General features: G+C 34.2%; 1 protein-coding gene across 3 annotated transcripts in view; it reads right to left on the reverse strand.

Moving 5' to 3' along the window:
- UBA6 (ubiquitin like modifier activating enzyme 6) overlaps window positions 1-25,304 on the reverse strand; it is a 95,972-nt gene that overhangs the window by 11,533 nt on the left and 59,135 nt on the right. For all 3 annotated transcript variants that reach the window (XM_042251465.1, XM_004009863.5, XM_060417149.1), the window contains 12 exons: window positions 24,632-24,710; window positions 23,467-23,547; window positions 19,144-19,221; window positions 17,807-17,988; window positions 16,092-16,197; window positions 13,922-14,011; window positions 13,732-13,812; window positions 12,612-12,740; window positions 10,577-10,628; window positions 10,433-10,496; window positions 3,061-3,130; window positions 1,693-1,764 (listed from right to left, as the gene is read on the reverse strand). In XM_042251465.1, coding sequence (XP_042107399.1) covers window positions 1,693-1,764; window positions 3,061-3,130; window positions 10,433-10,496; window positions 10,577-10,628; window positions 12,612-12,740; window positions 13,732-13,812; window positions 13,922-14,011; window positions 16,092-16,197; window positions 17,807-17,988; window positions 19,144-19,221; window positions 23,467-23,547; window positions 24,632-24,710 — 1,084 coding nt within the window. The remainder of the gene's footprint in view (window positions 1-1,692; window positions 1,765-3,060; window positions 3,131-10,432; window positions 10,497-10,576; window positions 10,629-12,611; window positions 12,741-13,731; window positions 13,813-13,921; window positions 14,012-16,091; window positions 16,198-17,806; window positions 17,989-19,143; window positions 19,222-23,466; window positions 23,548-24,631; window positions 24,711-25,304) is intronic.

Consider the following 25,304-nt stretch of genomic DNA (forward strand, 5'->3'; position numbering starts at 1 on the left):
TTAACTAGGAGTGCCAGACCCTGAAGCTGTGGGGAAGCTGCTTCAAGGAGTTTTAAGCTAATTAGTCCTGTTAAAATTGTGGCTTATTTGCTCAGGATAATATATTACCCCTAAACGTCAATACAGGAAGAAGCAATTCAAGTTAGAAAACACTGAAGAGCAGTAAAGACCTGCAAAGTTATTGATGCATATTTCCTTGGTGGCTGTCTAGCAGTTTTGTGCATTAAAACATGGGCTAGGAATGTTTATAACGGAATTTTGTTTATCCTTTCTGTACTTTTGTGACTACAAGTCATGAATATCTCATTCAGAAAGTCCATTTACTTGTACAAAATGAACTACCTACAAGTTTCCTTTTCTCTGAAATAAAAATGCAGAGTGGAAGACTGCAAAACCATTTCCGACTTGAATTTTGCATGGCGGCAGTCATTACTCCACATTTTCCAGTATAGTTAAAGGATAAGGGGAACAGAAGGGTTCTGTTTATTGTTAAGGGTTTACAGTTTATTGTTACTGTTAAGGGTTTTGTGGCTTTTTTTTAGAGTGCATACAAAAAGGGGTATGATGAATTGAAAAAAATATTTAGTATTTCAGACTTTCCTATTTACCCTCGTACATTTCATGTTCCACCTTTATTAATACTCCCCGTCTCTCTCTCCTTCCAACATATTTGCCTGGCAAAATTCCAACCCTTATTAAAATCCTATTCCCAGCTATTCTACAACAGCATCCAAGCAGCTAAACTGCCTTTTCTCTAGACTCATTTGGTGGAATACATTATTGGAATTAACATTAAGTTGATCCTAAGTATTGTCTCAAAATTATACATTTTCTAATTTCTCACTTAGCCCATGGCAATTATTCATATCTTTCTTTTTTTGCTCTGCTCAAACATCCTCTATCTTTTCCCCATCACTCAGAGCTATTAATGTTTCTTTTCTTCAACTAAGAAAACAACAATCTTTTTTTCCCCCCCTCTCATACTCAGAGCAATTCCTTAAATACTGTCAGGGCTACAGCAAAATATACACAAAATTCAACCTCTTAAAACTTCCCCTACTTCATTCAAATCACCATCATCTCTTGCCTATAATATCCTAATAACTTATTTTGCTTCCTCTCTCATGTCTCATATAATCCTTCTTAACACAATTGCCAAGGTCTTCCTTTTAAATATGTCAGATTGTACCCTGTGTTTTAAATCTTCAACTGCCTTATTCTATAATAAAACATAAAGTACTTATCATAACCCTCACCACCTCTGCAATCTCACCGTCTATCACTCTTCTACCATAGTCTCCTCAAGAAAAATTCTCTCGTCTTCTTTCTCTGCTGTTTGCACTGTTTTTTCAACCAGATAATAGCATGGCTCATTCTTCATTTCCTTCAGGCTTCTGTTCAGACATAACCATATCAGAGAAGCTGTCCTCTTTCAGCTCACATAAAATGTCACCAGCTACATCACCTTTGTTTTCCCTGCTTTGCCTTTTCTTATCAGCTCTTCTGACCATAATGCAATATTACATAATTATTGGCACTTTTTAAAAAATAGTCTGTCTTTGGTCCCTTAGAATATAACTCCTACAAGAACAAGAATTTTGTTCATTATGGGCTTTTCCAGGTTTAGAATGAAACTTGACACAAGAAGTAGTTCAATGACTATTTGCTGAATGAATGAACTTGTACACATACCTTGTCAGACGGTTTGAATTCTTGAATCTTTACTTCAGAAAGAATATTCAACAGGATATCTGCTGATAAGTCCTGATTTTTAAAACAGTAATTTTTATCACCATATTCTTAAAATTCTGAATTCTAAAGCTAAACACAACCAAAAAATGGTACTTTAACATGCTAAAATATTTGAGTAATTTATAACTGTTTAGACCACATCTGTTTGTTTGTGACATTTACTTTTATTTCTATAGAAATATCATCCGTAACGGCCGGGAGGTGGGGGCGGTGCATGTAAAAAAGTACTTAATAGTCAACGTATTAGTTGACCAAAATCTTAGTCTTCCAAATTCTTAAAAAGTTAGTTTTAGGAATGCTTGTAAGTCTCACACAGAGTGCCCTGAGATGAGAAACTATCTCTTCAATGTTTTACAAAGTTCCCTGCAGAAAGTTTTATTCAATATATGCTGACTCAATAAATAAATGAATAAGTAAATGGGATTCATATCTTCAGAAGCTGGAAAATATTTACATGGTTCAAGATAAACTTAGATGAATTTAAAGCTATATACATTTTTATTATTAATAATCTGCTTAGGAAAAACTGAGACATAGTGCTTTTGAGGTCACCTACAACTCTTATCACAAATTACCACTTTTTTCACAAGAAGAATAACTAACTGGATACCACTATCTTTACCAGATATTTATGGAATATTTTACTGTGTTTTAACCCCAAAAGGGATTAATCTACATTTTTATGTAGATTCAAAAGAGCCAGTGCTAGTTATGAATCTGGCTATGTTCTCCCATTCAGCCTAGTACCTAAAAGTATAACCATTTATTTAGCTCTATTATGCATTTGAGGATGATGATTCACTAATGCAGACCTCCCTTTCAAATAAAACTGCATTAGATCCTTTATATATTAGTCAATGAAGGCAATGTCTAAGAAAAAATGTATAAATGATAAAAGTTACAAAATATTAATATGGGAGAGCATTTTCAGGTCTCCTGTGATGCACATAGGTTAATTTCACAAAATAAGCCAAACAAATGTTAATAAAGAGAACCACTAAGGAATATTTAAAATTTGTTATGATATAGGTCACTTTGGGTTTTCAAAGTAATTATAATAGTTAAAGTTTGTAGGTCATAAACATTTTAAAAACAAAGATAAGATTTCTCTTCCAAATATTTGTTTAGAAAGAAAAATTCAACTTTCTTCTACTGAGTAACGCTGCAATGAGGTGTTTAGCTTCTGCTATATTAGAAAGGGTAACACTACAACAAAATTAAAAGTTTATATCAAAGAATGATTCCTATAAAACACGTTCTGATGATGCAATTAAGCTAGGTCTTCTTGGGGTTTGAAGAATATCTTACCTCTTCTGTAAATGGAATGCAATAGATTGTAGCGTATAATTTTGCAGCGTTTAGAAGAAAACTGAAGTGCCTTTTGAAATTAAAAAAATAAAGTGTGAGTGTACAATTTCAAAGATGTTTAATTCATCAGAAACTATAGCCTTTAAAACGTTGAAGACAAGTAATGTTCAGTATTATTATTATTTTTTTTAAATTAAGCAATGAAATTCTCGTCTAGACCAAGGCATTGCCAAAGCTATAAAAAAGAAAACATCAGAGGGGAGGGAGGGAAAGATGGCGGAGGAATAGGACGGGAAGACCACTTTCTCCCTCACAAATTCCTCAAAAGAACATTTCAACGCCGAGCAAACTCCATAAAACAACTTCTGTAGACTGGCAGAGGATATCAGGCAACCAGAAAAGCAGACCATTGTCTTCAAAAACAGATTTTTAATCTCTGCTCTTAGGTTTTTGTTGTCAATTCTGTACATTTAAAAACCCAAACTTCACTACCCAAGTTTACCTGAGAGCAAGATTACTGGCTTGATCACTCTCTCCTCCTTTGGACTCTCCTTTTTCTCCACCAGGTGGCCTCTGTCTCTTTTCTCCCCCATCTCTTCTCTATCCAACTCTGTGAATCTCTGTGTGTTCCAGACGGTGGAGAACACCTAAGAAACTGGTTACTGGCAGGATTTGTCTCTCTCCTACTCATTCCTCTCTCTTATCCTCCTGGTCACCTCTGTCTACTTCCTCCCTCTCCTCTGCCCCGTATAACTCTGTAAATACCTCTGAGCGGTCCAGACTATAGAGAGCACATAAGGAAGTGACTACTGGCTAGCTTGCTCTCTCCTCTGTTGATCTCACCGCATCTCATTCCAGTTACCTCTAACTACCCCCTACATCTTCTCTTCTCCTTGTAACTCAGTGAACCTCTCTGAGTATCCCTCAATGTGGAGAAACTTTTCATCTTTAACCTAGATGTTTTATCATCGGTGCTGTATAGATGGAGAAGTCTAGAGGCTACTGTAAAAATAAAACTGAAAACCAGAAGCAGGAGGCTTAAATCCAAAGCCTGAAAACATTAGAGTACTCTTGAATTCAGGGAACATTAAACAATAGGAGCTCATCAAAGGCCTTCATACCTACACCGAAACCAAGCTCCACCCAAGGGCCAACAAGTTCCAAAACAAGACATACCACGCAAGTTCTCCAGCAACACAGGAACACTCCCCTGAGCTTCAATATACAGGCAGCTCAAAATTATCCCAAAACCTTTGATGTCTCATAACCCATTACGGGTCACTCCACTGCACTCCAGAGAGAAGAAACCCAGCTCCACCCACCAGAACTCCAACACAAGCCTCCCTAACCAGGAAACCTTGACAAGCCACTGATAGAACCCCACCCAAAGTGAGGAAGCTCCATAATAAAGAGAACTCCACAAATTACCAGAATATAAAAAGGCCACCCCAAACGCAGCAATATAACCAAGATGAAGAGACAGAGGAATACTCAGCAGGTAAAGGAACAGGAGAGTTGCCCACCAAATCAAACAAAAGAGGAAGAAGTAGGGAATCTACCGGAGAAGGAATTCCGAATATTGATAGTGAAAATGATCCAAAATCTTGAAATCAAAATGGAATCACAGATAAATAGCCTAGAGACAAGGATTGAGAAGATGCAAGAAAGGTTTAACAAGGACCTAGAAGAAATAAAAAAGAGTCAAAATATAATGAATAATGCAATAAATGAGATCAGAAACTCTCTGGAGGCAACAAATAGTAGAATAACGGAGGCAGAAGATAGGATTAGTGAAATAGAAGATAGAATGGTAGAAATAAATGAATCAGAGAGGAAACAAGAAAAACGAATTAAAAGAAACGAGGACAATCTCAGAGACCTCCAGGACAATACGAAACGCTCCAACATTCGAATTATAGGAATCCCAGAAGAAGAAGACAGAAAGAAAGATCATGAGAAAATCCTTGAGGAGATAATAGTTGAAAACTTCCCTAAAATGGGGAAGGAAATAATCACCCAAGTCCAAGAAACACAGAGAGTTCCAAATAGGATAAACCCACGGCGAAACACCCCAAGACACATATTAATCAAATTAACAAAGATCAAACACAAAGAACAAATATTAAAAGCAGCAAGGGAAAAACAACAAATAACACACAAGGGGATTCCCATAAGGATAACAGCTGATCTTTCAATAGAAACTCTTCAGGCCAGGAGGGAATGGCAAGACATACTTAAAGTGATGAACGACAATAACCTACAGCCCAGATTACTGTACCCAGCAAGGATCTCATTCAAATACGAAGGAGAAATCAAAAGCTTTACAGACAAGCAAAAGCTGAGAGAATTGAGCACCACCAAACCAGCTCTCCAACAAATTCTAAAGGATATTCTCTAGACAGGAAACACGAAAGGGTGTATAAACCCGAACCCAAAACAATAAAGTAAATGGTAACGGGATCATACATATCAATAATTACCTTAAACGTAAATGGGTTGAACGCCCCAACCAAAAGACAAAGACTGGCAGAATGGATACAAAAACAAGACCCCTCTATATGCTGCTTACAAGAGACCCACCTCAAAACCAGGGACACATACAGACTGAAAGTGAAGGGCTGGAAAAGATATACCATGCAAATAGAGACCAAAAGAAAGCAGGAGTGGCAATACTCATATCCGATAAAATAGACTTTAAAACAAAGGCTGTGAAAAGAGACAAAGAAGGCCACTACATAATGATCAAAGGAACAGTCCAAGAAGAAGATATAACAGTTATAAATATATACGCACCCAATATAGGAGCACCGCAATATGTAAGACAAATGCTAACAAGTATGAAAGGGGAAATCAACAATAACACAATAATAGTGGGAGACTTTAATACCCCACTCACACCTATGGACAGATCAACTAAACAGAAAATTAACAAAGAAACGCAAACTTTAAATGATACATTAGATCAGTTAGACCTAATTGATATCTATAGGACATTTCACCCCAAAACAATGAATTTCACCTTTTTTTCAAATGCTCATGGAACCTTCTCCAGGTTAGATCACATCCTGGGCCATAAATCTAAACTTGATAAATTCAAAAAATCGAAATCATTCCAAGCATCTTTTCTGACCATAATGCATTAAGATTAGATCTCAATTACAGGAGAAAACCTATTAAAAATTCCAACATATGGAGGTTGAACAACACACTTCTGAATAACCAACAAATCACAGGAGAAATCAAAAAAGAAATCAAAATATGCATAGAAACTAATGAAAATGAAAACACAACAACCCAAAACCTGTGGGACACTATAAAAGCAGTGCTAAGAGGAAAGTTCATAGCAATACAGGCATACCTCAAGAAACAAGAAAAAAGTCAAATAAATAACCTAATTCTACAACTAAAGCAACTAGAAAAGGAAGAATTGGAGAACCCCAGAGTTAGTAGAAGGAAAGAAATCTTAAAAATTAGGGCAGAAATAAATGCAAAAGAAACAAAAGAGACCATAGCAAAAATCAACAAAGCCAAAAGCTGGTTCTTTGAAAGGATAAATAAAATTGACAAACCATTAGCCAGACTCATCAAGAAGCAAAGAGAAAAATCAAATCAATAAAATTAGAAATGAAAATGGAGAGATCACAACAGACAACACAGAAATACAAAGCATCATAAGAGAATACTATCAGCAGTTGTATGCCAATAAAATGGACAACGTGGAAGAAATGGACAAATTCTTAGAAAAGTACAATTTTCCAAAACTGAACCAGGAGGAAATAGAAAATCTTAACAGACCCATCACAAGCACGAAAATTGAAACTGTAATCAGAAATCTTCCAGCAAACAAAAGCCCAGGTCCAGACGGCTTCACAGCTGAATTCTACCAAAAATTTAGAGAAGAGCTAACAACTATCCTACTCAAACTCTTCCAGAAAATTGCAGAGGAAGGTAAACTTCCAAACTCATTCTATGAGGCCACCATCACCCTAATACCAAAACCTGACAAAGATGTCACAAAAAAAGAAAACTACAGGCCAATATCACTGATGAACATAGATGCAAAAATCCTCAACAAAATTCTAGCAATCAGAATCCAACAACACATTAAAAAGATCATACACCGTGACCAAGTGGGCTTTATCTCAGGGATGCAAGGATTCTTCAATATCCGCAAATCAATCAATGTAATTCACCACATTAACAAATTGAAAAATAAAAACCATATGATTATCTCAATAGATGCAGAGAAGGCCTTTGACAAAATTCAACATCCATTTATGATAAAAACTCTCCAGAAAGCAGGAATAGAAGGAACATACCTCAACATAATCAAAGCTATCTATGACAAACCCACAGCAAACATTATCCTCAATGGTGAAAAATTGAAAGCATTTCCCCTAAAGTCAGGAACAAGACAAGGCTGCCCACTTTCACCGCTACTATTCAACATAGTTCTGGAAGTTTTGGCCACAGCAATCAGAGCAGAAAAAGAAATAAAAGGAAACCAAATTGGAAAAGAAGAAGTAAAACTCTCACTGTTTGCAGATGACATGATCCTCTACATGGAAAACCCTAAAGACTCCACCAGAAAATTACTAGAGCTAATCAATGAATACAGTAAATTTGCAGGATATAAAATCAACACACAGAAATCCCTTGCATTCCTATACACGAATAATGAGAAAGTAGAAAAGAAATTAAGGAAACAATTCCATTCACCATTGCAACGAAAAGAATAAAATACTTAGGAATATATCTACCTAAAGAAACTAAAGACCTATATATAGAAAACTATAAAACACTGATGAAAGAAATCAAAGAGGACACTAATAGATGGAGAAATATGCCATGTTCATGGATCGGAAGAATCAATATAGTGAAAATGAGTATACTACCCGAAGCAATTTACAAATTCAATGCAATCCCTATCAAGCTACCAGCCACATTTTTCACAGAACTAGAACAAATAATTTCAAGATTTGTATAGAAATACAAAAAACCTCGAATAGCCAAAGCAATCTTGAGAAAGAAGAATGGAACTGGAGGAATCAACTTGCCTGACTTCAGGCTCTACTACAAAGCCACAGTCATCAAGACAGTATGGTACTGGCACAAAGACAGACATATAGATCAATGGAACAAAATAGAAAGCCCAGAGATAAATCCACACACATATGGACACCTTATCTTTGACAAAGGAGGCAAGAATATACAATGGAGTAAAGACAATCTCTTTAACAAGTGGTGCTGGGAAAACTGGTCAACCACTTGTAAAAGAATGAAACTAGATCACTTTCTAACACCGCACACAAAAATAAACTCAAAATGGATTAAAGATCTAAATGTAAGATCGGAAACTATAAAACTCCTAGAGGAGAACATAGGCAAAACACTCTCAGACATAAATCACAGCAGGATCCTCTATGATCCACCTCCCAGAATTCTGGAAATAAAAGCAAAAATAAACAAATGGGATCTAATTAAAATTAAAAGCTTCTGCACAACAAAGGAAAATATAAGCAAGGTGAAAAGACAGCCTTCTGAATGGGAGAAAATAATAGCAAATGAAGCAACTGACAAACAACTAATCTCAAAAATATACAAGCAACTTATGCAGCTCAATTCCAGAAAATAAACGACCCAATCAAAAAATGGGCCAAAGAACTAAATAGACATTTCTCCAAAGAAGACATACGGATGGCTAACAAACACATGAAAAGATGTTCAACATCACTCATTATTAGAGAAATGCAAATCAAAACCACAATGAGGTACCACTTCATACCAGTCAGAATGTCTGTGATCCAAAAATCTGCAAGCAATAAATGCTGGAGAGGGTGTGGAGAAAAGGGAACCCTCCTACACTGTTGGTGGGAATGCAAACTAGTACAGCCACTATGGAGAACAGTATGGAGATTCCTTAAAAATTGCAAATAGAACTACCTTATGACCCAGCAATCCCGCTGCTGGGCATACACACTGAGGAAACCAGAATGGAAAGAGACACATGTACCCCAATGTTCATCGCAGCACTGTTTATAATAGCCAGGACATGGAAACAACCTAGATGTCCATCAGCAGATGAATGGATAAGAAAGCTGTGGTACATATACACAATGGAGTATTACTCAGCCATTAAAAGGAATACATTTGAATCAGTTCTAATGAGATGGATGAAACTGGAGCCAATTATACAGAGTGAAGTAAGCCAGAAAGAAAAACACCAATACAGTATACTAACACATATATATGGAATTTAGGAAGATGGCAATGACGACCCTGTATGCAAGACAGGAAAAAAGACACAGATATGTATAATGGACTTTTGGACTCAGAGGAAGAGGGAGAGGGTGGGATGATTTGGGAGAATGGCATTCTAACATGTATACTATCATGTAAGAATTGAATCGCCAGTCTATGTCTGACACAGGATACAGCATGCTTGGGGCTGGTGCATAGGGATGACCCAGAGAGATGCTGTGGGGAGGGAGGTGGGAAGGGGGTTCATGTTTGGGAACGCATGTAAGAATTAAAGATTTTAAAATTTAAAAAATAAAAAAGTAAAAAAAAAAAAGAAAACATCAGATGTTTATTTTCGTAAGGACTATTATTCAGGTAGTGATCAAGACTACTCTGGGTAGAGAAGTGGCCAGAAGTAGAAAATTAAAGTATTGAAAGAAAATTCATTTTAATTCATAAGAAAATATTGCAAATTTGGTTGTAAAACGTGTATAATGAGATCAAACTAAGCAAATGAGTGTTTAAAAACAAAAAAGTCAAGTTTTACAGAAGAAGCAGTAGGATAAGGTGACTAGAATAAGCTCCAGAGGAAAAAACAAAGCACAGAGTTACTTGTTGCAAGTGCTTAATTAAGCTAAGTGCTTAATTAAACTGTGTACATAAAAGTGAGTGTGTGTGTTTATAAATCTGTATCTAATACAGATAGGATATACAGGTATTTACTCAAAGACCAACTCTTTTGAAAATTAATCTGAGAATATTTAGGGAGTTATTTAGTAATAATCATTCTCCCCCATATAATCAAAGTTTCTTATATACTGAGTTCATTAAATAGGAGAACATTTGTTTTCATTTTACATTTTCTATGAATAAAATCAAAGAGATGACACTTTGGTTGCACTTTAGAAAAGATAAAAATAATGAAGCTATTTACCATGTAAATAAACAGATTTATCTATGTGGGGAGAGAAGAATTGTGGCTTGCTTTCTTGGCCAAAATGCTATGATAATTCTTAGATTATGATGGATGCAATATTTTAACATTAAAATGAAGTTTTTACCCTACAATGTAAACCTAAACAGTTGAGGTTTACAATGAAGGATACATATAAAACTGGATATATATACTTACAAAGGTTCATTTAGATCAAATTTTAATGGAGAGGGGGGTCTCTTTGGTGACTGCCAAAACAAACCTAACAAAATGAAAAAATACATTATTTTCAATTTCAGCAGTCAATAATAAACCACATTAAACTTTCTTCTCAATACTTACTGCCATCTTTTAATCGTGTGTCCAGAGGGAAACAGTGAAGCAGCTGAAGAGCCTAAAGAAAAAAACTGAATTAAAAACAATCACTACTCATTATTAACTGAAGTAAAAAAAAATAAAATAAAAAGATATACAGTAAAGTCTCCCAGTCACCCTGTACATTATCTGTCTATTCTCCTGTCACTGACCCTGATCCTCACTTGGAATAACCTCTAGCTATTTTTTTATCAGCACTTAGCATATTTTTTTTTTGCATCTATGACAAACATGAATATAGATTATTTTATCCCTTTTACACAAATGGTGGCATACTTTACATCTCATTCTGCCCCTTTTGGAGAAGGAAATGGCAATCCACTCCAGTATTCTTGCCTGGATAATCCCGTGGACAGAAGAGCCTGGTGGGCTACTGTCCACGGGATTGCAAAGAGTCAGACATGACTGTACAACTAAACAGCAAACTGCTCCTTTTGAAGAGCTAATTCTTAAACAAACCAACCAAAAAATCCAGTGAAAATACATTACATTTTTTATTTTGAAATGATACGATGTTTGAGACTTGCTTCAAAACCATCTAGGGGAAGGGTACACTAGGCGGGATATATATGAAACAGGATTTCTGTGAGTTCTGTGATTCTGTGCATGCATGCCCAGTCATGTCTGACTCTTTGTGATCATGGACTGTATGTAGCCTGCCAAGCTCCTCTGTTCATGGGATTTTCCAGGCAAGAATACTGGAGTGGGTTGCCATTTCTTCCTCCAGGGGATCTTCCCAACCCAGGAATAGAACTCACATCTCCTGAGTCTCCTGCACTGGTAGGCAGATTCTTTACCACTGAGTCACCTGGGGTTCTATGAGTTGGTAATTGTTAAATCTGGGTGAAGAATATATGAGGAGTACATGGAGATTCACTACATGCTACTTCCTCTATTATTTCTGTGGTTGAATGTTTCCATAAGAAAAAAAGTTAAAAAACCCACAGATGATAAAATTAAAAAAAGAGTTCTTTAGATTTTGAAACACGAGGTCACTGATAGTCATGTTAAGAATAATTTCAATGGCCGTAGGGAAAGAAGACACATATTGGGTAGAGATATGGCAACAGTGAGTACAGACCACTTTTCCAATAAGCAGAGCAAAAAAAGGAAGTGAAAAGTAGGGTTAAGTATAATTTAAAAATGTTTGAAAACAGATGAACTTATTTTATATTTCAATAGGTAAGAGCCTAAAAAGAGGGAGAGATGAAAGACAGTGATGGACACATTTCAGGAACCGTATGTAACTGGAGAAAGAATAACATCTAACATTTCACTAAATATTTATGGACATTTATTTATGGGCCAGGTTCTATGCTAAATACTTTGCATGTATTAACTCACTTAATCCTCACCACTATACTATGAGTCAGGTACCAATTTATAACCCCCTTTTTACAATGAGGAAACAGACAAAATGTGATTGTTAGATTTAGATGGAGAAGGCAAAATTCCAACAAATTTCTGATGGAATCTCTATTTTCTCGAGCTCTTGTTTTAATTTGAAAAAAACCCTTCTTTTAAGACTGATTAAATGTATTCCTTCTCTAGAAGGAACAAGAATTACTTAAATGCACAACTGACAAGACAACGAGTGGAGTTGAAACACATTCTACCTAGTAACTCAGATGGTAAAGAATCTGCCTGCAATGCAGGAGACTAGGGTTTGATCCCTGGGTCGGGAGGATCTCCTGGAAAAGAGAATGGTACCCACTCCAGTATTCTTGCCTGGAGAATGCCATGGACAGAGGAGTCTGGAGGCTACAGTCCATGGAATTACAAAGAGCTGGAACGACTTAGTGACTAACACTTTCACACTTGAATCAGTAACATTCAGAAAGAAATGGGTTGTGTGTCCATCACTTGTTCTCAGTTAACCTATTCATTTTTGAAAAGGTTCCAGAAAGAAAGAGTAGACATTTCAGGTCAATTAAATGAATGTTATAATAATTAAATGAGTCAAGTTTAGACTTTTTCTAAATGTTTTACAGTATACACATACCTTATGGTTAAAATATTTTTCAAACTTTAATCTTGCTAATTCTACACACTGGGACCAACTTCTAGGTCTTCTGCTAAGTAACTTAATCACTTGAAAACAGCCTTCTAAACTGTGTCCGGTTTGTATCTTCTAGAATGAGGAAAAAACAAAACAAACACATGTCCAATTAATCACACAAACATGTACATGCATTTCCCAAGAATTGTTAGGCAACTTTTGAAGTGCTAGCTCATGTGCCTTAATTTATTATTCTCATATGAAACTCCCTGTCTCTGTCTGTCTCCTTTCCCTCTTTCTTTTCTTTTTTGGAGGGGGAATAGGTAAAGATCGCATGTAAAATTTTAACTCTCAAACTGTTTCTTATCTCACAAGTCATCCTCATGTCTGGCTAGCTGCAAGTTAATACTATAAATGCACTTATTATGAGAAGTGCTATGAATAATATTTTACACTAAAAAGTTGGCCTTTTTAGTGCAGAATTGAAGGAAAGTAAGAAAGCAGCTTTGATGCTGTCCTCACCATGAGACTAATAAAATCTGAAACCTTGGCCTATTTCTGAAATTTTCACTAGAACTTACCTCAGTTTTTTCCAAAGAGCTTAACAATCTTGTTTTATTATTTGTAGCTATCTCATCATTATTATTATATACCTGTATTAGGCTGAACCATATGAACTGCTGCTCTGTGAGTCAAATATGGTAAAATAGTGGCAATTCCATATAGTTTGACCAAACTAAAAAAAGAAGGGTTATTTGTGACCTGCTAACTTCAAGATTCCTCAAATACTTAATTACTATGTAAATAATAATGCATAACTGTTTAAGAATGTAAAATAAATGATTTATAGGCAAGTTAAAAGTAAGATTATAATGACAAAATGTTCGGGTTAGCAGATACAAACTATTATATATGGAATGGATAAACAACAAGGTCCTATTGTACAAAACAGGGAACTACACTCAATATCCTGTGATAAACCATAATGGAAAAGAATATGAAAAACAATGTGTGTGTGTATATATTTGTATATATAGAAAATGGAAGCATCTTACTATACCGCAGAAATTAACACTATACTGTAAATTAACTATACTTCAAAATAAAGTGTATTGATTTTTACCTGTAAGACTTCTTCTGCAGATGGGTATGTTTGCCAAAATTTGTTAAACAATGAAGGCTTGTAGGAAAAAGAACTTTCAAACTATAACAGAAAAGAGGAAAAAAATATTATAAATAGGAGTCTATTTAAAAGATAGAAATACCATCTTTTCTACTTCAGAGAAAAATTTCTTATACAATATCTTTGTTACCTTATCTCTTGCCCATTGTATAGTGTGTTCAATAGCAGCTGGAAAGGATTTTAGGGTACAAAATGGTATTTCTTCTTCTGGGGGATCCCGCTAATTTATAAAATATGACAACAGTTAGCAGCAATGACAATTTTTAATGGATTAAATTTACTTGAGTGTTTTAAGACCATTAAAAAATAAAATTCAAAAATGAAATAAATCCAACTTTAAAAAAATCTTTTTCCTAGGCATTAAGAGGAAACGTTGATTCTTTTGACACTCTGTAACAGACTTGTTTATATGGCAAGGTAACAACAAACTCCTCTGGTATCATGTAGTACCATAACAGACTACCAAATATCATTATATTATTTTTCTCAAAGCATAAAGGTAATATTTAAAACTTTATAACACTGTTTATTTTGAAAAGCAATTAGAGAATTCCTGATACAGTGCTCAGCATACCATGAGTTTCTTTCTCCAGGGAGAAACAATATTTGCCAATAGGAATCATGTGCTCTTGATGCTTGGTATGGTCTCTTACAGAAAGCATGTCATTAAATAAATGACAGATGTCTTTGTTGTGTCATGTGAAAATGAAGAAATCTATATTTATTACAGGTACTTTTGTACGTTTAGTCTTACTGGCTTACCCAATCTAAAACAACTCACTTTGTCTCTTTTTACTTAGAAATTTTTTTTGTTGTTATTGTAAAGATTTGCGCTTATTATTTTTTAATTTTTTATTTCATGGCGGCGCTGGGTCCAGTGTGCAGGCTTTTTCTACTTATAGCAGGAGGGGGCCACTCTCTAGTTGCTGTGTACAGGCTTCTCTTGTTATGCAGCATAGGCTCTAGGGTACACAGGCTTCAGTAGTAGCAGAGTACAGGTTCAGCAGCTGTGGCTCGTGGGCTCTAGAGAACAGGCCCAGGAGTTGTGGCATACAGGCTCTGCTACCCCACGGCATGTGGAATCTTCCTGGACCAGAGATCAAACCCATGTTCTCTGCCCTGGCAGGTGGACTGTTAACCACTGGACCACCAGGGAAGTCCTTACTTAGAGATTTGTATTTTCCTTTGTTGATCTATAAAATACCACGAAATATTTTATAACCCAAGAGGAAAGTCAGAAGGAACATTTAATTCTAGTTTTCCTGAATATGAAGGCACAGTCTATAAATATATAGGAGAAGGTTTGGGAAAGATGTGGTAGTATGAGAGAATCAAGACTTTCAGAAATTTGCAACATCCCTATTTTGAAAATCTTCCAGAATGACCCCGGCATATCATGAGTTTCTTCATCTAATTTACTTCAAAGCAAACTTATCAACTATGTCTCTTATCATTTCTTTATTATATAAACTTCTGATTTCATGAGAGTAGAGGGGGAAACAAATTTTATTAAAATTTAATAATTTTACTAAACCATATATATCCATTAAATAAAGGGAATGTTTATGCTTATAAAATAATATTCTTTTAATTTTACAAACAGGGCTGACCTTTTAAAAATTCTTTTTAAAGCCTACAATTATTTCCTAGACTAGTGATTTTTAAATTTAGTAGTATCTCAATATCACTTGTAAAGGTTAAAAAAAGTTACATCTATATCATTTATATAAAATACACAGCTATAAATGACTTGGTTCCTCATATGGAGAAACTGAGTCTTCAGTAAGATTTTGGGTGGGTCACTAACGTTGTTAGGAAACTAATCAAGCGGCAATAAGAAACAGTAAACTCATAATATTCCAGAAAGACTAGAAACAAAATTCTGATGATTAAAAAAAATACATTTAGGGCTTCCAGGTGTCTCAGTGGTAAAGAACCCATCTCCCAATGCAGGAGGCACAGGTTCAATCCCTGGGCCGGGAAGATCATCTGCAGTAGGAAATGGCAACTCACTCCAGTATTCTTGCTTGGACAGAGGAGCCTGGTGGGCTACAGTCCATGGGGTAAGTAACAGAGTCAGACATGACTTGGCAAATAAAACAACAACAAGAAACTAAGTTTAACTATATTTAAAATAACGTCTACACATATATGCACAAACATTATTGGCAGATCAAAATCAGAACTGATTAAGGATGCTTAACCAAATGTGCTGACTGATAAAGAGAAACAAATCATGAGACAGAAAAATGATAAGATATAAAAAAGAAAGATTTACTTAAAAAAACTGGTTCACTTACATGACTATTATAGGATTCAGTTAAATGAGGTACAATAACTTCAGTGTGTCCCTTAGTGCCCATCGTTCCAGAATCTAAGAGGGGCCGTAGATTTGCTAAGCATCGGCTAAGCAAAAAGAAGATAGGTAACAAACACAGATGTTAGCAATAACAACGTTAAGCAGAGGACATTCTACCAATGTTTACTGACCATTACACATGTTGATCACTTCTTGGATATAATATTTTAGGAAATAGATACATTACCACCAAAAACCCATTTATTATTTCCATCCCCTTTCTCCCATAAACTTTGTTGCTCAATGTAGCAACTTTTGCCTCCACCTTCCATTACCAAAATTGAGTAGTTTTAGAATAAGATACACTATATTTATCTTGTAAAACGCCTACAAAATTGTGGGCTTTTTTCCTTCTGGGTTAACTCTTAATTAATGTATTACTCTTTCTTCTCTTGCTTTCTATTTCTTCTTTGGTTATTTTCTGTATTTTCTGACTCTCTCTATATATGACTATATATATATAAAACTCCCTCTGTATATATCTACCTTACTATAGGCTTCCCTGGTGGCTCAGTGGTAAAGAATCTGCCTGCAATGCAGGAGCCACAGGTTCTATCCCTGGGTCAGGAAGATCCCCTAGAGAAGGGCATGGTAACCCACTCCAGTACTCTTGTCTGGAAAATCCCATAGACAGAGGAGCCTGGCAGGCTACAGTCTGTAGTGTCACAAAGAGTTGGGACACAACTGAAGTGACTGAGCACAAACACACATTACTATATCTTTTCAACATTTTCTTTATCCCAAGCCTTCTTTCTAAAGAGTTACAATATCTATATTCTATATACTTTCATTTGTTAAAGTTTATTTTTGTTTTTTGCTGGCCAAGATTACAAACTTTCCATTATACTCTCAACTGATAAATATTCCTGCTAATAAATCTGCTCTAGCACTCTAACATTAAAGAGTCATATAAACATGTAAGAAAGATTATACAAAGTATGTACATCACAGTCATTTATTCATCTACTTATTTAAAAAATATTTACTGAATGACATCATGTATTCAGCACTGAAGATAGAGTGATGGGAAAATAAATAAAAACTGAATAAATGATTTAGTGAGGAGACAAACATTAAATAAATATGCATGTCAATAAAAATAAGTGCTATAAAGGAAGAAAACAGTATTATGAAAGATTATCAGAGAAGGATCTAATTAAGAATTTTGGGGTTAAAGAAAGTCTTTTTCAATAAAGACATTCAGGCTGAAACTAAAAGGATGAGGGGAATAAACTAAAGGAAGTGAAGAATAAGTAGGTAGATTTGGGATTGACTTTTAGAATATAAACACAATTTCTAGAGACTGAAGGAGAGTATGTGCAAGTCCCTGAAGTGAAATGTGTTAGATGTTCCCCTGTAAGAACAGAAGGAAAGAATGTGTAGCTAGAATAAGGAGAGCCAGGGAAAAATAGCAAATTTTAAGCTGGAGTCACGGATAGGTGGCAGATACTCTATGAAAAAAATTTAGGTCATTTTAAAGATTTAAAATTTTATTCTATCTATAGTGGAAATCATCAGAAGTTCTGGGTTCAAGAAATATAATAGGAATGTAAAGAATAATCAGAAAATTCAGTAATTGTTCAATAAATAGGTATAAAAAATGAAATAAAAACAAAACAAAGACAATTTCTATGAACCTGAATTTTAAGAACATACCTGTCTACATATCTCCTGGCTTCCACATTATCTAATGCTGTAATAATTATATCCTGCTTAGTATAGAACTCATCATTGTAAATTGCCTCAGTGGCTGAACATACTTTGTTCAAATGTGCATCTATCTTTAACTGAGGATTTATTTTCAGGATTGCATCAGCAGCAGTATAGCTTTTAGGCTTCTAAACAATATATAAAAACAGAGGAAATAAATGTTAACAGGAAAAATAGACCAAGATTGAACATATACAATTTACATATGAAGAATAATGTAATGAGACTGGTTTTCATTTTTAGTTTGTGAAAATTATATTCGTTGTGGTCATGCTAAATCCCAATACTGCATATTAGAATTAATAATTCACACATTATTATGCCTAAAAAAGTTTAGAACACACTCAGCAAAATATCAGAAATGTAAGTTCTGCAGAAAGTGAGCTCAGAGGTATGGTAATTTAACATTTTAAAATCTAAAACCTTTTTAAAGAATTTAACATTTCTGGATGGACATATTTAAGAAATTATTTGTTTCAGTTATAATTTTTTAAAATCACTGTTGTCATTTCAAGTGTTACAAACTGTAAACATTAGAAGTTTAAAGCAAACAGGCCTTAATAGTTCTTCTATAAGTAAAATGCACAGTTCAGTGAATGAATATTATGACATAAATTTTAGTTCATTAAAGACCCTGTTACTTAGTTCTTTATATTTGGATAGGTGAGTCATTTGGTTAACTATGCCACTTATACAACTATATAAAAGTATGCTTTATCTTTCTGTTTATGGTATTTCTAAGCTAATTTACTAAGATTCTCAATGAGCTGTAAAACAATAAAGTGAAAAAACATTTCTAAAGTCAGAGCAAAGTTACTTGACTGTTTCTTTTCCTGACAAATATTTTGACCTCCATAAAAAGAGACAGAAAATAAGCATTGGTTTACAATCAAAACAGATTGTTAAATAATCAAACAAGATCAAAAGAGCAAAAACTTTATGTTTTATAATAAAACTTAAAAAAAAGTGTTAAATCTGTCACCTATAAAAAACTTTAAATTAGGGAACCAGTTTTTATATCCTTAGATGTTTCTAAAATTGAATATATGATACATCTTGATTATAAAATGACAAAAATATTGCCCATGATTCACAACTCAGATTTTAACACCCAGAATCAATACAAAAATAAATTTTATATTAAAATAAAATTATGTATTTTCCCTGTCAATAATTTGAGAGATTCTAATAAAATAAAGATACTACACTTGTTCAAGCACCATTTTCTATTTTTCTATTTAACACAACAGAGGATTTAAATTTGAATCAGTATAACAACACACCTGTATGTGATGAGGACGAAATAGGAACTGTCTATTCAAGTTGGATTTTTCTATCAAGTCAGGATCTGTTACTGTAACCTAATATCAAAGAAAAAAAATGCCTGAAATTACATAAGAGATAAGTTTAAATTGTCTTCGCTTTCCTCTGAATGACTAACTCCCACAAGTTATAAATCATCTTGGCTGGTGAAAGTTATAATAAAAAATACTCAAAACTGGTTACCAATACTACTGTTTTTTTACTTATATTTAAAGAATATTTAGCATAGGAACATGTCAAACAAAATAGCTAAAACCAATCGAAGATCCTGATCAAAACATTTTTCTTCATAACAAAATAGAGGCTAAATATCACTATCACATTTTAGAAACAGGTAATGGGTTAGTCATAGAAGATTTGGCTCTTTTTTTCTATACATGTTTATTCTCAATCTCGACTGAAAAGAACACTTACATGTTTCAATTTGAAAGGAACTCTTGCTAAAGCAGAGGTATACAAACTACAGTGCAAACAGCTGTTTTTGTAAATAATTTTTACTGGAACACTGTCACACCATTTGTTTAAGTATTGGTTATGGCTGTTTTTATACTGCAATGGCAGAGCTCAGTAGCTATGATAAACTTAACATCCACAAACCTAGAACAGTTACAGTCTGGTTAAGAAAAAATTTGCATACCTGCATTTTAAAGGATGCAAGATGAAAGTAAACAGAGCCAAGATAATTTTAAAAGTAGTCATAATGGTATGACTCATGAACTGGTATGGAAGTTAAATCTGTTTTTACGCAGTGATATTCAAAATTTTAACATGTACATGTGACTTAAGATCTAAAATGAAACTCTTCATTTCCTCTAGAACAATGGAGGATATTTGAACTCTCCCTCCTATTTTCTGTGATATCAAGGAACATTTTACTTATTTTTAACCATCTCATTCCAAAATGTCAACATCTTAATTAAAAGTTTTAAAAATCAATGCTTATCTAAACCTAAGACTGTTGTCAAATGCTTCTACTTACCCTTGGCTTCACACACTGCCTGTATTAATCCCATAGTTCATTCACTGAGGACTAGCTAGTGATAATCTTTCATCATTTTACTTGTCAGTTATCTTTATTTCTCTCAAAAGATGATTTAGTTGGGTATAGAAATCTAGGTTGATAAGTCACGTGTACTATGAAGATATGCTTCCTTGTCTTCAGGTGTATACTTATTGCTGGTTAAGTCTACCAAGTAATCATTTTTTGTAATCTTTTTCATTTCTGCATTTGATTTGTTTGGGATTAATTTAGGTTTTTAATAGGAACACACTTGTCTCTTCAATTCTGGAAACTTCTGTCATTATCCTTACATCTTCCCTATCTTTACTCTCTCTGGAAATTCTACATTTATGTTAGACCATGCAAATGTATCCTCTTTAATTATCAAGGAAAAAGACTTTCTCTACACTACATTCTAGGTATTAATATTTATCTCTTAGTCATCAGTTCTCACTTCAGCTACATTTGAATTTTAAGTTCACTGACTATACAGAAATTCTTTCTGGGCTTTTGGTAAAAATTTCCTTCCCCACCTCATGTTTTCATTACTCTGTCTTTGGTTATTTTTAACTTTACAGTCTGTTTGTTACATTATTTGTAGCACTTCTATTTTCTGTATTTCTTGGAGAGCTAATTCTTCTATTTTCATTGGCTGATTCTTTTAGGTGGTGGGCTTCCCCTGTGGCTCAGCTGGGAAAGAATCTGCCTGCAATGCAGGAGACCTGAGTTTGATCACTGGGTTGGGAAGATCCCCTGGAGAAGGGAAGGCTACCCACTCAGTATTCCGGCCTGGAGAATTCCATGGACTATGTAGTCCATGGGTCACAGAGTAGGACACAATTGAGTGACTTTCACTTTTCAGGTGGTACTTTTTTCTAGAGATTTGTCATTTTCCATTGTGGACTGTCTTGAATGGATGTTGATTTTGCTGTATAGTCCTATGTATGCTCAGTGTGTATCACCATAACGCACTTTTGCCACTGTTTAATCTAGAGGTTTCAACACCCCCAAATATGTTATATTCTTTTATCTGCTTGAAATTTTGATATGATAAAATTTTGGACACATACACCAGCATGGTGCATGATGAGTTGCAATTTCTCACAAATGACTTCCCTTTCTATTAATAGTTAATGTACCAGGACACTTGTGAATTACCATAGCTTTTAGGTCAGGGACTAATTTCCCTCTTGTTTCCTGGAACCTGGGGATTTCTCTTTACTTCCTTCTAGTTAAGTTTGGATACACATGTAAATATTTTATAAAAGAATACTTTATACAGTAAGAATAATTTATATAGTATTTGCAGTAGGTTAAAGACTGCCCAATTAACTTATCTTGTTTTGTTACTTGAAGTAAGTTGGTTTATTTACTATAGCTCTTTTCCTGACTTTTTATATGCTGATACGTTATTATGAATTTCTAAGGAGTAAAGTAGGTGTTATTCAAACTTAACACCACGAAGGACTTTCTTTTCTTTTTTATAAATATTTTAACAGTCAGCAGAACTAATAGTGGTTTGTGGAAAACAATTTAGGAAATGTTGAGCAAGAATGCTGTGTGGATCACAACAAACTGTGGAAAAATCTTAAAGAGATGGGAATACCAGACCACCTAACCTATCTCCTGAGAAATCTGTGTGCAGATCAAGAAGCAACAGTTAGAAATGGACATGGAACAACAGACTGGTTCCAAATCAAGAAAGGAGTACGTCAAGGCTGTATACTGTCACCTGCTTGTTTAACTTATATGCACAGTGTATCATGAGAAACGCTGGGCTAGATGAGATATAAGCTAGAATCAATATTGTCAAGAAAAATATCAATAACCTCAGATATGCAGATGACACCACCCTCATGACAGAAAGGGAAGAACTAAAGAGCTTCTTGATAAAAGTGAAAGAGGAGAGTGAAAAAGTTGGCTTAAAGCTCAACATTCAGAAAACTAAGATCATAGCATCCAGTCCAATCACTTTATGGCAAATAGATGGGGAAACAATGGAAACAGTGACAGACTTAATTGTTTTGGGCTCCAAAATCACTGCAGATGCTGACTGCAGCCATGAAATTAAAAGACACTTGCTCCTTCAAAGAAAAGTTATGACCAACCTAGACTGCATATTAAAAAGCAGAGACATTACTTTGCCAAAAAAGGTCCATCTAGTCAAGGATATGGTTTTTCCAGTAGTCATGTATGGACAGACTATAAAGAAAGCTGAGAGCAGAATTGATGCTTTAGAACTGTGGTGTTGGAGAAGACTCTTGAGAGTCCTTTGGACTGCAAGGAGATCCAACCAGTCCATCCTAAAGGAAATCAGTCCTGAATATTCATTGGAAGGACTGATGCTGGAGCTGAAACTCCCAATACTTTGGCCATCTGATGCAAAGAACTGACTCATTTGAAAAGACCCTGATGATGGGAAAGATTGAAGGCGGGAGGAGAAAGGGATGACAGAAGATGAGATGGTTGGATGGCATCACCAACTCAATGGACGTAAGTTTGAGTAAGCTCCAGAGTTGGTGATGGACAGGGAAGCCTGGCAGGCTGTAGTCCACGGGGTCGCAAAGAGTCGGATGTGACTAAGCAACTGAACTGAACTGATCAAGAATAACGTAACGGTAGGAGATCTGCCTATGACTGTAATAGCAAGCTTAATAAACTATAAAACATGAACGATTCCACATATTTTAGTCATTTAATTACTATTAAGCATCATGGTAAATCTGTAATATCACTACTGTAAGTACTACTACATTTTAAAGGCAAGCAGCATCAGTGAAATATATTTTATTTAAATATATGACATGGTTTTCCAATTAACTCACATATATCATCTTAATTTATATTATATACCAATGTTTTTATTACTCATTCTTCTTTGATCACTAATTGAAACAATATCTGAGTACTCTGCAACTTTCTAATGTTAACTTCTCTCATCTTAAATATTTATTTAATAAGAAGTAGTATCTAATGAAATAACAATATTAATGTGCTTTTTTATTGGAAAAGCCCATTCATATTTGATCTTCATGATTATGAGGCAAGTAGTACAATAACAGTTTCACAGTAAATTAAGAAAGAAAGTGAGGAGCAGAAAACTCAAGTGATTTGCCACAAAGTTACATGAATTTTGAAAAATGGTCAGGGTAGAATCATCCAATTTGTAGCCTAATACCCTACCCTCAAAAATCAATGCTTTGGAGCCAAGCAGTCTAATGTGGTTCAAAAATGGGCAGCCAGAGAAATATAACTTTTTAAGTCTTAAGGATTTATATCTTACCATTCCTTTCTCTTTGCCTGTGCCAACACCAAGCAAAGCAAAATTTTTTAACATTTCACAGCCTATGGCTCCACATCCTACCTGTGGAGAAGAAAAAAAATATAACCCATTACATAATATTAAAACTTCTACTTACTAAAGAGCAATTTCATCTTAATTTTCTCAAATGCTGTTATAATAACATACTTTTAAAAATAATGTGAATATTAAAAACAATGTTAAAATTATTTTATTTTAAAATATTTAGTGGTTTATGGTATCATGAGTGTTTCAGCTAAAGAAAACAATGTATAAATCATAGAAGGAAAAGCATAGTATTAAAAATTCTTTTAAACAGAAGACATTTTAATATTCCAAACAAAAGCCAAAAATTGAACTCATTTTTTTATATAAGATGGAAACAGCCAGCATGAAAGACTGTAAAATTCTAATTAAAAAGATTACTTGTTTGCAGAAATTTTTCTAAATTCATTTGATGAATATAACTATTCTAAGACTTTTAAATAAAAACTAACAATAGTTCTACACATAAATAAAAGCTCAGCAATAACTGCTGACTTTCAAAATGTTACTTAAAAAAGGAATATTAAAAATCAGCAGTATTTTTAGAACTGATTATAACAGTTATGGCAGGAAAAGAAGTTTTATGCTACTGAGGAGCTCCCTGCCCAATGCAGTAAGACCCTTAAGAAAGATCCACCTACATATTCTTACATTTGACAAGAAAAAACAAAGAACCTCCAACCACCCACAATTTTTAATGTATTTCTAGAAAATCATTTAATGTTCAAAACTATTATATTTTAATTTTACATGTATTAATTCTTTAGGTGATGGGTTGGCAAACTCTTTCTATAAAGGGCCAGACAGTGAATGTTTTTAGCTTTGTAGGCCATATGGTCTTTGTTATAACTACACAACTGCCACTATTAAAGTATAAAAGAAGCCATAGACAACCTATGACTTAGCTGTGTTCTCATGAAACTTGATAAAAACAGGCAGTAGGATGGATCTGGCCTGCAAGCCACAGTTTAAAAAATTCCTGTTTAAAACATTTCCTGAATATCTACTGTATTATTTAGAAATGGTACTCCCTTAACAAATTAATTTGAAGCACGATAGCAATTTGATTGTACTATTTATTCTCATCATTATTCCCACTTACTAAAAAGATATTCAAATTTTGTAGCTTCTGACATAAAGTGTCTCCAATGCAGGCTCGTAAGGCATCATATCTATCTCCTCTGGAGAAAACAACACAAACCAAAAAAATAGAAAGGCATAAAAAAATTAAGGTTAGTTTCATTACTACTGGTACCAATTTAATGCTTTATTTAAATAGAATACTCTTTAGGAGTTTCTTCTAAACTAAAACATAATTAATTTTATTTGAAAGTGAAAAAAACCTCATAGAAAATCAGGTTATTCTTTTTTTCATTTGACTAATATAACTCCAAATGACTTGAATGAAGGTAACTTTAGTTTATCTAGAAAAACATTTTTAAGGCAGGGATTTTACAAAAGTTTATAGAGAAGACTATGGATGGGCTTTGAAGCTGTTAACCCACTTAAAATGAAAGCAGAACTTTGGGTTACATGTATTTTTTGCAGAAAGAATTAATAAGCTTTGATTAGATTCTCAAAGAGATCTGTAACCCAAATAAGTGAAGAATGACTGACATAAATAAAAGATGCAGGTATCAACAATTTCCATATAAAATCAGAATGGTGTTTTGAAACTTAACCACTCTCATTATACACAATTTAAAACTTTATATTCAATATTAATAAAATGTTTACAAGATACTGCATTATTATGACACAATCTATACATGTAG

Source organism: Ovis aries, chromosome 6, assembly GCF_016772045.2.
Source record: "Ovis aries strain OAR_USU_Benz2616 breed Rambouillet chromosome 6, ARS-UI_Ramb_v3.0, whole genome shotgun sequence".
Lineage (NCBI taxonomy): Eukaryota > Metazoa > Chordata > Mammalia > Artiodactyla > Bovidae > Ovis > Ovis aries.